The sequence below is a fragment of the Uranotaenia lowii genome, chromosome 1, assembly GCF_029784155.1.
Source record: "Uranotaenia lowii strain MFRU-FL chromosome 1, ASM2978415v1, whole genome shotgun sequence".
Taxonomy (NCBI): Eukaryota; Metazoa; Arthropoda; class Insecta; order Diptera; family Culicidae; genus Uranotaenia; species Uranotaenia lowii.
The window spans coordinates 197336398-197352747 of NC_073691.1; the positions used below are offsets into that span (position 1 = coordinate 197336398).

General features: G+C 38.8%; 1 protein-coding gene across 1 annotated transcript; it reads left to right on the forward strand.

Annotated features, from left to right (window-relative positions):
• Nucleotides 1–4898: 4898 nt before the first annotated feature.
• Nucleotides 4899–13708, forward strand: LOC129742722 (cytochrome P450 4g15-like). Its single transcript, XM_055734669.1, has 4 exons — nucleotides 4899–5481; nucleotides 5714–5899; nucleotides 12596–13219; nucleotides 13276–13708. The coding sequence occupies exons 1-4, from the start codon at nucleotides 5121–5123 to the stop codon at nucleotides 13632–13634; spliced, it is 1530 nt and encodes a 509-aa protein (XP_055590644.1). The 5' UTR covers nucleotides 4899–5120; the 3' UTR covers nucleotides 13635–13708.
• Nucleotides 13709–16350: the final 2642 nt, after the last annotated feature.

Sequence of the window (16350 nt, forward strand, 5' to 3'; positions counted from 1 at the left end):
GCTACGTGAAAAACTACATAATTTTAATCCAATTGATTTTCACGTAGATGCTACGAAATCAATAAGCAAACGCGTCCCTATAAGAATTTGTGCTTCATGGAACGCACCTACATTTTACATGAATTTTTAGTGAGTTCAACGCGGTTTCATTATGAAAGCCACGGGGAATGTTTTTATTATCGGAATGAAAACAAGTGTGGTTTTTTACTTCTTATTTTTGTTATTTTTCATTCATTCACAAAAACAAAATTTTGCTATGAATAATCTTTATTTTCACATTCTTTGCACAATATATCACTAACACTACACTTTTAAAGTATTAAAAACACTTTGTTTTTGGACATCCTGAAAAAAATGAAAAGTATGCGAAGTATTATTTGAATAAAAAATATTTTACCTAGTCCGTTGTTCCGTGAATGGTGTTCCATTGAACATCTTATTCGGAAAGTCCCATCAAAGGACGAGAGATCATCATCAGTTCCAACGAGCACCGCGCCCAGAGCCATTGCTATCAGAAAAATGGAAAAACAAAAATTAGCTGATTACAATTAAGGAGATTATTATCACTTACCAAAACGACAATTCTAAAACAAATGAATATCCGATCAAATCCTTTTTGCTAACAATTTTAGCTGATGACAACAGACACAACGACTTAAAAAAAATTCACAACAGCTAAAAAAGTAAGCTGACGGACCACAATTTCCTTTTCTAATATGAATTTACCACCACACGCTGGAGAAGAAATGCACAAAACGGATTTGAAATCATCCATTTAGACTTTACGTGAAATTCATGAGTCAGTTATGTGGAAGTAAAGTATTTACTACCGGAGCCAATACACTGTGGTTACTGCAAGATTCACGTAGAATCGATATGATGCATAAAAATCTTAGTTTACGGGAAAAATCCCGTCGAAATAATTTCTAAATTATTTTGCATGTATCAAATACGCCTGACATAGGAACAGTGCTGTAAAAAATACAACGCCCAAAGATCTTGTAATTTGTAATTTGTAATTTGTAATTTATTAACTTAAACGTAGCCTATCAGTTACAATGAACTATTAATTCAGGTTAAGGAGAACACTTTCATAAAATAAACTTTTGGAAAACTTGAAAACATTTTTGCATGGTAAAATTTTCAAATTGACAAACTTTCTACAACTTTCTTCTAACACGAGTGAACTTGCTCTAAGAGTGAAATTATGACACTTGTAGCCCATTTTGAAAATTTTACAATGCAAAATATTTTTCATGATCTGCTGCCACCAAATTTCTTTACAACACTGTTTCTATTTCAGGCGTGGCGACATAGTGTTGTAAAAAAATTGATTGCCGCAGATTTCCGCAGAAAATTTGACATTGTAAAATTTTCAAAAAGTACTTAAAGTTTCAAAATTTCTACCACTTTCTTCCAACAGGAGTGAACTTACTCTAAAAAAGGAAAATTTGATATCGCAACACAAAATTAGCTCTAACTTTGCAAAATTAAAGCGATGGTCGTTCTGAGCTTACGACCTTTTCGATGGTTGGTAAAGGCAATCTTTTAGAGGATCTTTTGATAGGCAATTATTTTTAAGGCCGATGCGCGATGGTCATTTAGACGGCCGAATGTCTTTCTTGAGGTTGATGCAATGTTTTTGCTTTCGTACACCCAAAATAATTTGCATGTAGTCGCTACGTGAAAAACTGCATAATTTTTATGCAATTGATTTTCATTGATTGAAATTGTACGAATGAATCAAGTTAACGCTCCCCTAATAAGAATTTGTGCTTTATGAACATCGCCTACAAATAACGTGAAATTTTCGTATGTTCGACGCGATTTGATAATGAAAATTACGTGAAATAAATTTAATAGCTATTGAAATACCATTTGAGAAAGCTTTTTTGTGTTTTTTTCTTTGTGTTATTATTATTATTTGGAAGGCAATTCGAATGAAAAGTAATGGATTAAAATAATTTATTTAACGTTGTTTATAATGTTTGTTGTCAAAATTTCACACTAAAAATTCACTTTTTTATTACTTATACTCACTCAACACTTTGAATATATAAAAAAAAATTCTTGACCGTGACCACTTCCACCCATCTGCTGTTGATGCCTGGGTCGATGTTTTCCACTTATCACCGAAATTTGAACCAAAATGTATCTGAAAATACAGACAAAAGGTCAATCGATATAATTTTATTCTTTTCTGTTATCTTATACTTACGTGTAGTTGCTTTTTTAAAATTTCAACCATTTCAATTCGAGGCGGCAGGTGATAAATTCGTGAAACGATTGCGTTTTTTAAATATTCATAGTTTAGAAACCATCAAACCTAACTAAACTTATTGAACTACTGAAGACCGACATTCCTTTTTACGCTGGTTTGAATGGAAAAACTGTTGTTTGTATGACGACAGTTCATTTTCTTATAGGAACCTCTTGAGAAAACTGCACAAAATGGATTTCAACCCATCCACTTAGACTTTACGTGAAATTTATGGCTCAGTCATGTGGATATAAAGTATTTACTACAATAGACTGAGTCGATTTGGGGTCATTTTTGAATTTCTCAAACCCTGGGGTCTAAAAAGCTTCGTCTTGGTCCCAAACTCATCCATGATTTTTTGTAGAATTTTTGAGTAACGTTTATATGAGTAAATTTGAACTTTTAGATTTGTATGGGAAAATTGAATATTTTGTACTGAAAAATCAAAATATTTTTTGTTTATTCTGTGGAACCGAGCCAGCTGACAGTTCGTGTGCCAATTTATAAAATTCTTAAAGGAATTTTTCCGCTGAACAGCTTTGTCGAAGACCACAACTTCGTATCTCATTAGACAAAAAAGTTATTAGCTGTTTAACAGAGGTATGTATTTTCGTATAGATAAACAATAAATTCAATTGATGTTGGTTTTTCAGTACAAAATATTCAATTTTCCCATACAAACCTAAAAGTTCAAATTTACTCATGTAAACGTTACTTAAAAATTCTGCAAAAAATCATGGCTGAGTTTTGGACTAAAACGAAGCTTTTTAGACCCAAGGGTTTGAGAAATTCAAAAATGACCCAAATCGACTCAGTCTATTACTACAAGACACACATAGAATCGATGTGATGCAGCTCAGTTTACGTGAAAAATCCCGTAAAATTAATTTCCAAATTATTTTGGGAGCAAGCAAGTGGAGGACAAGTTGGCAAAGCACATGCAGTTAATCACGCCTACTAAAATAAAGAAACGCTCTCGAATAAAGCTTTAATAGTCCCGAAGACACTGAGAGCGTTAGAGGCTGATCAATCTTCAAAGGCGTGTCTCTAACGGTCTGCTGAACGGTTTTCATGACTCCGAAAGTGTTCAGGATCCTGAAGATCTTCAGCATCCGAAAGTCTTTAGAATCCTAGGTTTTGGCCCCCTTTTTCATCTTTTCTATCTTCTTACATGTTATATATGTGCGTTGAAAAAAAAAACAAATTTTACCAGCAGTCATCAAAACTGTTTTCTTGATGATCCTGCCTTGCCTTGATTCTATATGTGCTCTAAGTAGTAGCCTATTCACCACGTAATAAGTGTTACTTGGCTCATAGCTCTCATTATTAACCATAGAGGAAATATTGTTGACATTTTTGTTTCCTTATCGTCAGACATTCTGGAAACACAATTGTTCACTATACCAGCGACTTTAAAAAAATTATTTTCTTTATTTGGAAGTTAGCTGTAATAAGGCTGGAACAAATATCAATTTCTTCTTTTGTCTCCCCCCCCTTCGAAATTTCCGAAAACCCGAAGGGGGAAATAAATAAAGTTTTAAGTATTTCATGGAAATTTTGATAAAAAATTCAAGTATCCGAAAGATTACAAGACCAAAAAAGAAATTTTGAAAGATGGAAGTAATTTCACCATGTGTATTCTTGATTTTATTGAATTTTTCAATAAAAAATTAAATTATTTTATAGGTTTTGTGCAATGATATAGCATGCAATTTTTTGCATGCAAGATTTTGTGCAATTTATTCCAATTTATTTGTTTTTCGCATTATTTTTTATTGTCCCCCCCCTCGCGATGTTCCAACTCTGAGTGACAAAAGAAGGATTTGATATTTGTTCCGGCCTAATTACATACAAAAAACCTCTTCAAGATCCTTAGATTTTCAGTGTACTAAATTTATAAAAAAGTTTTGGTGATCATAGAATCTTTGGAACGAATAAAGTTCTTTGATTTTACTTGTCATCATGAGTTGTAAAAACAGCACACATCTGATTCTGTTCTGTAACCCGCTACCGATGAACTGCAAATTACATCGTCGTCAAGAATTCCAGTCACGATTGATCGTAACACCCGGTTTGATTGATTCGATGCAGGTCCGTTATTAAAAAATATACTCGAGCCATACGATCACCGAACAATCAACCGTAATCCTTCTGATCTCAACATCCATCGTAGGCAGGGCGCGTTCCGAAAGGGAAAGTTCCCGTTCGCACGCGTCTGTCTGGATCCCGGCGAAATGCGGGGTCCATTGATCTAAGAGTGTGGCCCCAGTTCCCACGAAGCAACGGCCTAGCGAAGCAGTGAATAAGTAATTGCCGAGCTTCGCAATTCCAACCGGTCAATCAACAAATTTTGCCCCTCAGAACAAGTCTTTCGATCAAGCTTCCTGATTCTGAGCTGGAGGTAGTTTGCTTGCTCCCCCTCAGCTTGACGCAACATGTAATTAAAGAAATGACCGGGTTTGGACTCCGGGAACCCCTCGGAGACTGATTAAAGGATAGTTTGGTGGCCGAGCGTCATTTGGATGATCGTGTCCCACCACGTCTGGCAGCTTACGCTTAACGAGTTCTACGAGTAATTACGAATTTCTTCGGCCTAGAAAAAAATTCCTAAGCAATACTGGTCATAGCTACATTTAACCTCCAGGTAGCGGGTATAATAAATTCTGGCCCTAGGTCATTATCAACGATCTAATGCTAATTTTTCCCAAAGAAAACTTGTCCCTTGGGCGTACGATCGGTTCGAAAAATTTATATAGTTAATCCCGGTTGTTTCGAGAGCTCATTTGCCCTTCGCGATCGGCCGTGTCAGTCAGTAGTGTTCCGAGAGTGTCCCGGTGAATCTTCTGTCCCGTGTTTGAGAATGTGGATCAAAATTCTGCAGCTCCTTCTAGGGGCGGTCGCAATCTATGTGCTGTACTTTCGCTGGTCCCGGCGAAAACTTTTCGCCGTGGCCGCCCGGATGGAAGGTCCGATGGATTTGCCGCTGATTGGCTGCGGGTACCTTTTTCTGGGAAAATCTAGCCCCAGAGCTATCGGCGAAACACTGACCAAACTATTCACCCGCTTCCGGGCGCCATTTGCCGCCTGGCTCGGACCGTACCTGGTTGTGGTCATCAACAAACCGGAACACTGCAAGGCACTGCTGAACTCGAACGACAATCTGGAGAGGGCACATTTCTATCGGTTTTTCGATATGGAAAACGCATTGCTGGTGTGTTCAGGTGGGTTGCACCCTATGGGAATTTAGAGTAAAAATGGTGTCCGTTAGAGTTCAGTGATCAATGACAGTTGAAAAAATCGAAGGAAGTCATGCTCTTAACTATTTCCATGTGGCTACGAGTAACTTATCTGTTAGCTAATTAGTGGACTCACTTGATCCCCCTATGGACTGTGTTTATGACTGTGTGCTATTTAGCCAGTATTACCTAATCCCGATATCGTGGTGCATTTCAGGAGACAAATGGCGGCCGAAGCGAAAGGCTCTCAACATGTCCTTCACACCGGTCATAGTGAACAAATTCGTTCCGATCATCAACGAAAAAAGTCGCAAATTGCTCGCAGCCTTGGATGACTTTGTCGGTGGTCCGGAACGAGACATCGTGATGGAGCTGTGCAAGTTTACCCTGGATAACATATTTTGTGAGTAGCAGTTTCCATAACAAAGGGTTAGGGCAGCAGATCTAACATATCTGAATTAGGCGGGTTCAGAGCTGTATTGATAGACACTTGGTGTCTTCAGAGTCATGATCATCGTTTAGAAACCATATTCAGAAAAAAAGAGTAATTTGAAGAAATTAGAGGGCTGAAAACCGGGAACACTTCTAACAAGATTACGCGACGCAATAATAGTTTATTTTGAAGAAACCTTCTATGAGAAAATTATTCTCAATACCTGAATACTTGAGAATGTAGTGAAAGTGGTTTTGCTATGCGGCGTGAAATATACACTACTAAGTTCTTGACCTAGGTCATGATATCGAGAGATCGGTCTGACAGGAGAGTTTGTGGCTTTCGGTAGCCCAGAATTCATTTTTGCTCTATATTGAGGAAACCTTTGGAAATCTCCCATACTTCCCCGAATTTGCGTGTGATCCTATTTTGCTTCACTTACGGCTTTGTCCGGCTATCCACCATCGTTCATAATAGAATACGCAACCATGAGCACAACACTCGTTGTTTGATTCCGGATGAGGCCAATACATTTTTTTGGTGTTCCTAGCGTTCAGACCTTCGTCTTCGAAACCAGGTCGTTGACTTCGGGCAAAGTCCCCAAGTGTTTTAATCGGCAATCGTTAATCCACCTCGATCATAGGAAGATCTCATGCACAAGTAGAAAGAAACACGCGGAATTCTACTCAAAACGTTTGATTACTTGGGTTTAAACTTAAAGGTAGTTTTTGACTTCGAATAAAATTTGGCAAGCAAAATAACGAAGTTCTGAGGCAGCTCAACTGGTCGATAGTTTACGGGATCAATTGCGCCTGGATAAGATCGGACTCGGATGTTAGGATGTTTTTACACAATACACATACACTTCTCTGATCAGCGGTAATCTCAGCATCAGTGATCACCTATTGTCGAAGTTTGAAAGAGATTCACCTAAACTTAACGAGATTGGTTAAGGGTTACATCATCAGCAGAGCGAATTCTCCGTAGACGGTCACTCAGCAATTTTGTACATCTCCAGCTCATTCTTATGCTTCTACAGTGGTTCCTTAAGTAAACATCCTCATCCATCCAGAAATCAAATGCATTTCTGAAATTATTTTATGCATAGTGAGGATAAGTTGGTGAACATTACTTATTCATTTCCAAATATACCGCGGGATAAGTTCAACATGGTCTTCAGAAATAACTTAATTTCTTAAATCGCAGACATATCTGTGTGAATCCGGTACTGAGGAATCGCCCAACACTAATGACACAATGACCCCTTCGGGGTCACATTCACTAATGTCACACGTCTTTTCGCGCTGACCACCAACGTGCAGATCGTAGTTATTCGGATCGGGGCAATGTGAAACGGTGGTGGACGGTAGTTGCTTAGTTACACGTGGTATTACCGATTGCTTCGATACTTTCATATCACACGCCGTTTAGCCAACCATGTGCGCAGCAACACACCGTTAGCTTTTCAATAGCCAACACGTTTGGTTATTGGAAGTAGGCCAGATTGCTATGATGTTTTCTATTTTCCCGCCTCCTCGTTGAGCCCCTTATGTTAACTGTCGCACATTTGTCTGGCCCGACGATTGCGGTTCCTTAGCTTCAAGCGTAGCCCTATATAGCCTCTTCTATATAGGGCTGCAAGTCGAACGGGTGCTCAAACTTAAATTTAAATTTCTTTAAAAAATACATAAACAAACAAAAAAATATTGTTCTTCTTTGCTATTCAGCTTTAAAAACGATTGATTTAAGAAAATAATAATCCAAAAGCCCTAATCTGTGAAACAATGAATTCAAATTTAAATTATAAATTCAAACTACTCTCAAAAAGTATTTATCGATAAAGGAGTAACGAGCTTAACGATAGATAATTTCTTCAGCGTTAGCGATTTGTTTCATTTAAAAAAATTAAAGGATGATACGGTCAAAATTTGGTCAAGGGAAAACGCGTGTAAATCGGTGAAATCGTTTATTTAAAAAATCAAATTAAATTTCTTTTTCAAGTTTAATTAGTATAAAATTCAGGAAAATATTCAGTTAGGCTTCCGCTTTTCCAAATCCGAATTGCCGGGCCTTACGCTTAACCCCTGCCATCAGATTTTGTACAGCCACCTGGTCCATCTTCTTCGCCGCAAAAAGCCAGTTTGCCTTGAACTGCTGCTGGTCCTTAGCAGTTTTTTTTGGTCTTCTTTAGGTTTCCCTTGACAATAGCCCAGTATTTCTCAATTGGGCGGAGCTCTGGCGTGTTGGGAGGGTTCTTGTCCTTGGGAACCACCTGCACGTTGTTGGCGGCGTACCACTCCATGGCCTTTTTACCGTAATGGCAAGATGCAAAATCCAGCCAAAACAGTACGGAACAACCGTGTTTCTTCAGGAAAGGCAGCAGACGTTTATTCAAACACTCTTTCACGTAAATTTCTTGGTTGACAGTCCCGGAAGCTATGAAAATGCTGCTTTTCAAGCCACAGGTACAGATGGCTTGCCAAACCTGATATTTCTTCGCGAACTTTGACAGTTTCATGTGCTTGAAAATATCTGCTGCCTTTCCACTTCCTTTTGCCGTATAAAACTCCTGTCCCGGAAGCTGCTTGTAGTCGGCTTTGACGTAGGTTTCGTCGTCCATTTCCACGCAGTCAAACTTCGTCAGCATCGTCGTGTACAGCCTCCGGGATCGCGCTTTGGCCATCGTATTTTGTTTATCATCGCGATTTGGAGTCACTACCTTCTTGTAAGTCGATAGTCCGGCTCGTTTTTTGGCTCGATGCACGGTTGTAGATGATACACCCAGCTTATTTGCAGCATCTCGGAGAGAGAGGTTAAGGTTTCGCTTGAAACTACCTGTCAACTCTCTCTGTCGTCTCAGCGGCTTCCGGTTTTCGATTTCCCCTCGATCCAGACTTCCTGGCTGTCGACAAACGTTCCCCAAACCCTTTAATTACATTTGTAACGGTTGATTTGGCAACTTTTAGCAATTTTGCCAGCTTTGCGTGCGAGTAGCTTTTGATACGCTGCTCTTCTTCCTTGGACGACATTTTGACAACTGAAGATTGAATTCCAAAATCATAATAGGAGCATCATTCTACACACACATACCTTCATAATGAGGGGTGTTCAGGGTTTTAAAATGCAAAATTGAAAGAAATACGTCAAGTTTGTATTGACCAAATTTGGACCCTATCACCCTTTAGCCATTTTTTTCACTCTAGATTTAAAATCGACAGAATAAAAGTTTCGAGAATTATTTTTATTAAAATGAAATAATCGAAAACGTTTTATTAAATTCAAATGCATAGGTTTACTTTTGTGTATTAATTTCGCTGCTTTTCAGTTCTTTTCAAAAACTTTTTTTTTATAAGACGGATTTCGCGACAACTCGACACAGTACCTGGCATGAATCTTTCAGAAATGAATGAAACTTTGTGAGTGTGTGTATAGTCCTCACCAAGGTTTTTTTTAAACACGAGGTTCTTCGACTTTCACAGTAAGTAGGCGAGGAGTGAGCGAGGCTCTCAATGAGTTTGTTTACAAACGTAAGATTATTTGCTCAACTTTCCTGTGGTTTGTTGATAAACAAACTTCATGAGTTCCGCAGTTGCATAGCCTAAATAGCCAAAATGACTGAATCGGGAATTTCATATACGGTAACACCTCCGTTATATACACACACCTTAGTTCTCACGTTGTTAAAACTACAGACCCCGTTCGTTTTTGGCAACATTCGATTTTGGCATTATTCGATTTTGGCAACATTCGATTTTGGCAACATCCGATTTTGGCACATGTGCCAAAATCGAACGGTTTTTAGTAACAAAATTTCCTTTAATTTAATTTAATTTAGAGAAACACCATAAATACGTTTTTATGTTCTGAAATGGTGATAAAATGCAACAATAAAACCAAAAGTTTTTTAAAGTCAGAAATAAAATTAAAAAAAAAAACCAAGAGTTTTTTTTTAAATTATCAAGTACTCAAAAACGACAAAAAGATAAAAAATTTTAAAAGTTAAAAAACAAATTCAAACAAAAGACTGAACATGACAAAGAACAACTGAAAAATGATGAATAACGACAAAATCAGCAAATATGACAAATGAAAACAAACATTTTAAACAAAACAAGAGAAGTGCAAAATGCATCAAAAAGATGCTGAAAAAAAATAAAATAACTGAAAAAAAAGTTGAGAAAAAAACCGTTCGATTTTGGCAACATTCGATTTTAGCAACACAAAATGTACGGGCGTTTTGCCAAAATCGAACGGGGTATGTATTGGCATACTTACCCGGATCGAAAAATCAGTTGGATTTCGGTCAGTTCAACCCGTGAATCGGTTAGAAATCTGACCAGAAATCCAACCGAATTCGAACGAATTCAGTGCCCTGGTGACACAACTTTCCTGTCTACGATAAGTTTTTGCGAGTGAGCTGTCAAAACAACCAAATGGTCAGAAAAATCTAACAGAATTCCAACAAAAACCGGACAGATTTAAACTGACTACTAATATTTTGACAGTAATCGGTCCGGTAACGAATTCGTTCCGATCCGGGTAGTTTTCCCAAAAAAAGATCAAGACTAACAATGGAAAAGGGAAAAACTGTTCAGGCCAATTTTTTTTTTATTTTCAAATTACAAAATGTTTCTCAAATAGTCTATTTGCGACACGTCAATCGCAATCACTTAGTATGAAAGTTACAAATTGGGCCTCAAATAGCCTTCTTTGGACTTGAAGTTCCAAAAAGTTCCCAGAAAAGCCTTTTTTGTGACATGTCAATCGCGTCACTCAGTATGAAATTTACAAATAGGGCCTCAAATAGCCTTCTATGGACTTGAACTTCCAAAAAGTTCCCCAAATAGCCTTTTTTGAGACATATCAATTACATCCATTCAGTATTAAAGTAACAAATGGGGTCTCAAATAGCCTTCTCTGGACTTGGAGTTCCAAAAAGTTCTTCGAATAGCTTTTTTGCGACATGTCAATCGCTTCCCTTCAGTATTAAAGTTGCAAATTGGGTCTCAAATAGCCTTCTAAGGACTTGAAGTTGCAAAAAGTTCCTCGAATAGCCTTTTTTGTGACTAGTCAATCGCTTCCATTCAACTTAAAAGTTACAAATTGGGTCTCAAATAGTCTTCTAGGGACATGAAGTTCCAAAAAGTTCCTCGAATAGCCTTTTTTGTGACATGTCAATCGCTTCCATTAAGTATTAAAGTTACAAATCGAGTCTCAAATAGCCTTCTAGGGACTTGAAGTTAATCAGTTTCAACTCAGAACAACTTAACCCTTCATTACATGATTTTTTATTTTTCCTTGAAAATCATTTTAAACAGTCGGAAATGATGTGTACATTAGGGAAAAAAACTCGGAAAGGAATGTTTTTGAAAAGAGTAAATTTTTTCACTTTAAAAATTTTCGCCCAATTGTTTTTACTTACCACAAATTTATCACACATTGAAAGTCAGTTCAAGCAATTCATGAATTAAATATTTAGATTACTAAGAGTGCTTTCTTAGAGCAAGTTCACTGGTGTTGGGGTGAAAGTGGTAGAAATTTTGATACTTGTAGCACATTTTGATATTTTTACCATGCAAAAATGTTTTCAAGATCTTTGGGCGTTATATTTTTGTACAGCACTGTTTCGATTCCAGCCGTATGTGATAGATATATTGCTATTTTTGCTTCACAGCATGCGAGAATACAACATGTGTTGTAAAAATTCTTTAACGCCACGGATCTTGAAACGTTTTCGCATGGTAAAATTATCAGAATGTGCTAAAAGTGTCAAAATTTCTACCACTTTCTCCCAACACCAATAAACTTGCTCTTAGAAGTTATAAACATGGGATTCATCGAACGGAGTAGGCCTTGGTCGAGTGCGGACGCGTTTTTCTGTCATTTTGTTGCTAGCGTTGTTTTTCGGTTTTTCATCATTATTTGGTTGATGAAGAAGTTTCAAAATCGGTGGTGATCGAAGTAAGAGAGGAGAGGAGAGATTTTTTTTGTTTTTGCTGACTAAACGATTAATAGTGAGCTGAACAGACGGCCGTTCTAGTCTGTAATGGAACTTCATGTTTTAATAAGAACTTAAATTTTGGGCTGAATAATACAAACTTCAGCACATTGGTTATTTTGATTAAACTGTGTTTGACCTTTTTAAAAAGACTTTTCGTTGCTTGGGTAGTTTGTCTTCAGTTTATTGAAAACACATATTTTCGTGGCAACAAACGTCTTAAATCTGATCTTTTATTTCCAAAGCCTCCTATGACAATTATGAACATAAGTTTTTCATTAACTACTTCCTATGTTTTTTTTTCACTTCCCCTTTACGCGCTGATAATGATATTAAATTTTTTTTTCCCATACATCCATTGCCGCACTACTGTTCGTAAAATCATTGGGAAAAAAGGTACAGCTAATCTCATAAAAAAGGGGAAAGTTGATATTGCTTAACAAATTTTGCTGTATCTTCGGCAATTTTTATTAAAAAGACAAATCAATTTGGGATTTCATTCTAGTTTGGACAAATGTTTGTATAAAAAACGTCATATAGATATTTTTTTGGAACTTTCTTTCACAAAAATCAAAACTTTACATCAAAACAGTTGTAAATTGATAGAAACTTTATTTCCGCTTTTTTTTTGGAGGTTTTTTCATAAGTAATTTTCTTCCCCGCCGTAGCTACAATACTGCCGTGCCATTTCGACATCCGAACCAGTGCCGAGGGCCAAAATTACCTGGTGAAGGCGCAGTCGTATTTGCCACTGGTGACGAAAAGATTTTTCCATGCCCATCATTATTCGGATTTCGTGTACAATCGCTCGAAAGATGGGGCCAACTTCTACGAGGCTCGAAATGTAGTCCGATCGGTGTCTCGCAGTGTTCTACATACGAAAGCCGCGGATGATAAATTGAATCCTACCCTGAGTGAGCCACTTCCGGCCGTTGGAACGAATTCCAAGGCACGTGGTTTCCTGGACATTCTTTGCTCGCTGGCCAGAGAAGGTTTGCACTCGATGGATGGGCAAGCGCTGTTGGATCATCTGGATGAGATCATTTACACCGGGTTCGAAACGTCGGCCGTCAACATTGGCCACATGCTGCTGATGCTGGCCATGCACCAGGACATTCAGGAGCGAGTCTACCAGGAAGTCATCACCGTTTGTCCGAACCCTGAGGCCGATGTAACGCTCGAGGACATCAACAACCTCGTCTACACCGAAATGGCCATCAAGGAAACTCTCCGACTGTTTCCCGTCATCTCCCTTTTCGGTCGAACACTTTCGGTGGATCTGAAGATTGATGGTAAGACCAATTGATTTTTCCACATTTTTTTTAAATTAAGCTTCTTTTTATCGTAGATGAGTACACACTCCCGAAGGGGACTCAGGTGATGATATCTCTGCAGCAGATGCACCGGGATCCGGAAATTTGGGGTCCCAACAGTAACAGCTTCGATCCGGACCATTTCTTGCCGGACCGAGCAGCCGAGCGGCATCCGTTTGCGTTCTTACCGTTTAGCGCAGGTCCACGCAACTGTATCGGCTACCGGTACGCCTGGATGTTGGTGCGCATCGTGATGGCCCATCTGGTGAGGACCTATCACTTCCGAACGATGCTACGGATGGACCAGCTGGATACGTCGTTTTCGGTGCTGCACAAAATCTCCAACGGGTGTGTGGTGTCGATCGAGAGGAGAAAACCGTGTAGCCAACGGTAGCTCGGTCACGTTTAGGGTTTAGGGATCACTCATTGTACATTCCATGTATGTAAATATTAAACATTTAGCTCTAACAAAATCGGTTTGATTTGAAATGAGAATTCCAACGAGGATGCATTGAGGAAAGAAATACTGAAAATTCGTTTTGACTTTAAACCAATCTGCTGCCAATATGAAGAACGTTAAGGTTTTAGTGGATTTCTAATTGAAGGTAGTAATGAATTTTTTTCATCCACTTCTGAACTTCCCTGGCAGAGACTTCTCCTTAAACGCACTGTATAATGCACACCTCAAGTTTTTTTTTGTGGCTAAAAGAAAGAGTTAAAAATCTTGAAATGTCTCAGCAGTTTTCGCTGATGCAACAAAGGTAAAAATAAGGCACATGAAAAAAATATAGAAATTCAATCTAGCTTTTTCAGCAGTATTCTCTGCTGACATGGACGAGATCCTAATTCAAGGTCAGCAGAAGGATCCAAGGTTAGGCTTCAGGACGAACCTCTTACATTAAGATCAGATAAAAGGGGGTGATATGTCAATGATCACACAAATTGTGCAGCCATTGATTGAAATTGTGGTAATTTGTGGCAATTTGGCAATTACCATTTCAAATGCAAAGAATTCTCTCTCTACTGCAATCTCTCGGATCAGGATCCATGACAATCATCAGGACCCGTGATCTAGGTCCAGGATCAGGATCCGGTTCTGAGTCTAGAATTCAGGATCAAGGTCGGGGTCAACATGTATACCTGACACAATTCGGCATCCAGGATTAAGAAGCGGTATCCATGATCCAGGATTGGGATGATCATCAGGATCCAAGCTTATTTTAAGGGTCCACGATAAGGATGAAAGTTTAATTTCAGGATCAGGATACAGGATCGCAATATAAACAGGGTTTAATCCAATATATATAAGAATTAAAGTTCAGGATCCAGAATCAGGATCAGGACTGAAAATATGATCAGAACACAGGTCAGGTTCTTGAACAGGATCAGGATCACAATTTTAATTTTGTGTCGGATCAAAATCAAAATGAGGTTTGGGATCAGGTTGCGGAACGATATGGTATCTTTCTAGTTGGTCAATGAGAAGACTAAGAAACAGTCCATCGTTGAAAACGGTCGAAAACCTCAATCAATCTCAAACCTTTTGCGAGTTATGGACTATTTTCTAAGTTAAAAAAATTACATCCCAATGGTACATCCGCAAAGTTTTTGTTTGTTTTGTTAACTCAATCTTTCAATACCACCATTGTTTTGCTTTTTTTTTAAACGAACACACACATAAAATCTTAATGAAACTTCATGTTTCATTGAAGAGATCTAAATTCTACTTAAGACTAAACCGTATCTTTCAAGGATATAATGGCTAGCATCTTACTAATGCTAACACTACCAGCTCACAGAACGAATACTATGTATGCCGTGACCGAAACTCGATCTCATGACCTCTGGTCTAGAAGACTGAAATCCTCTAGGCCACAGTCGGCGGTAAATAAATTTGTATACTTACTACGTTTTTCCATCATATTTATTGCTGTTTTATTCGTCCCTTTTGTGTCTTGGCAATCTGTTTCCTCATCTGGTGCCGCCATATGTAGTGGAATCTTGCTCGATTTGTAGTTTGGCGTATCACTTCAAGTGCGCTGCGCTTCTTGAATCCCACATGAAATCCAGGACAGATAACAAAATTCTACTCTGGATCTGCGGTGCGTGTTGTAATCTTTAGAAAACCGCCAGGTTTCGCTGTACTGTAGCTTGTTTTGAATCTCTGTCAAGATTTTAAGAAAAACCAAGCGTCCTTAGTTGCGGAAGTGATGTCGGAACTAGCCATTACACAACGAAAATTGGACAAGATCATTAACGACACTTGCTGTCTTTGTTTCTTCCTGTGACCTTGCCTACTCAGTCTTTAATTTCAGTCAGTTCTTCAACTACTGATTGTGCCACACTAAAGTTTGCTGACATTAAAAGTCCATCGTTTTTATGACAAGGAGTCCCTCACGGCCTCAACCTTAAGCGTTTGCTACAATTTCAACGGATCCTTGAGTCAATCTCTTCGTCGTCAAGGGTTTCTAACCCGGGGCGCAGCGGTTTAAGCACTCTGGAGACCTCGGAGCCTTTCGACTCAGTCGCGTTGATTCTTTCCAACGTTTTTAGTCGCCCCGGCACTGAGTTCAACTTCAGGAACGGGGTTTTCCGACCGGTTTTCAACGGCAAGTATTCATTCTGCTCGGGAACTTGCAATGTTCGTGGCATGATCAGCCACTTCGACTTGCGTCACATCACCAGATGCACCGAGCTTGTTCTTTTGGGAACCTTTGAGCGTCATCAGACATCCGACCCTGAGTTCGTCTGAGGTGACGAGGCTCCCCGGATCGCCTCTACACCCTTCGAATTCCAGAGCCAATCCCACGTTGGATGATTTTCTACCAATTGACAGATTCCTTCAACGGTCCTTTCACATGCTACGCTTGTTAACTCAACAAGTACAGGGCATTCATTACCGGAACGCAACGTATTAGTTCCAACGGAGTCCTGGCCCTGAGTCTGAGTCTGTGAGATCACTTTCAGCAAAACCTCTCATCATTACGACTTGAAGTTTGAACGTTGACTAAAATCGAGGCCCTCTTCTAACGACTCGAAGTCCGACCTGTTATCTCCAGGATTCGAGGTTTGCCACCTTTGTGCCCGCCGTGTGTCGGTCGAGAGCAGCT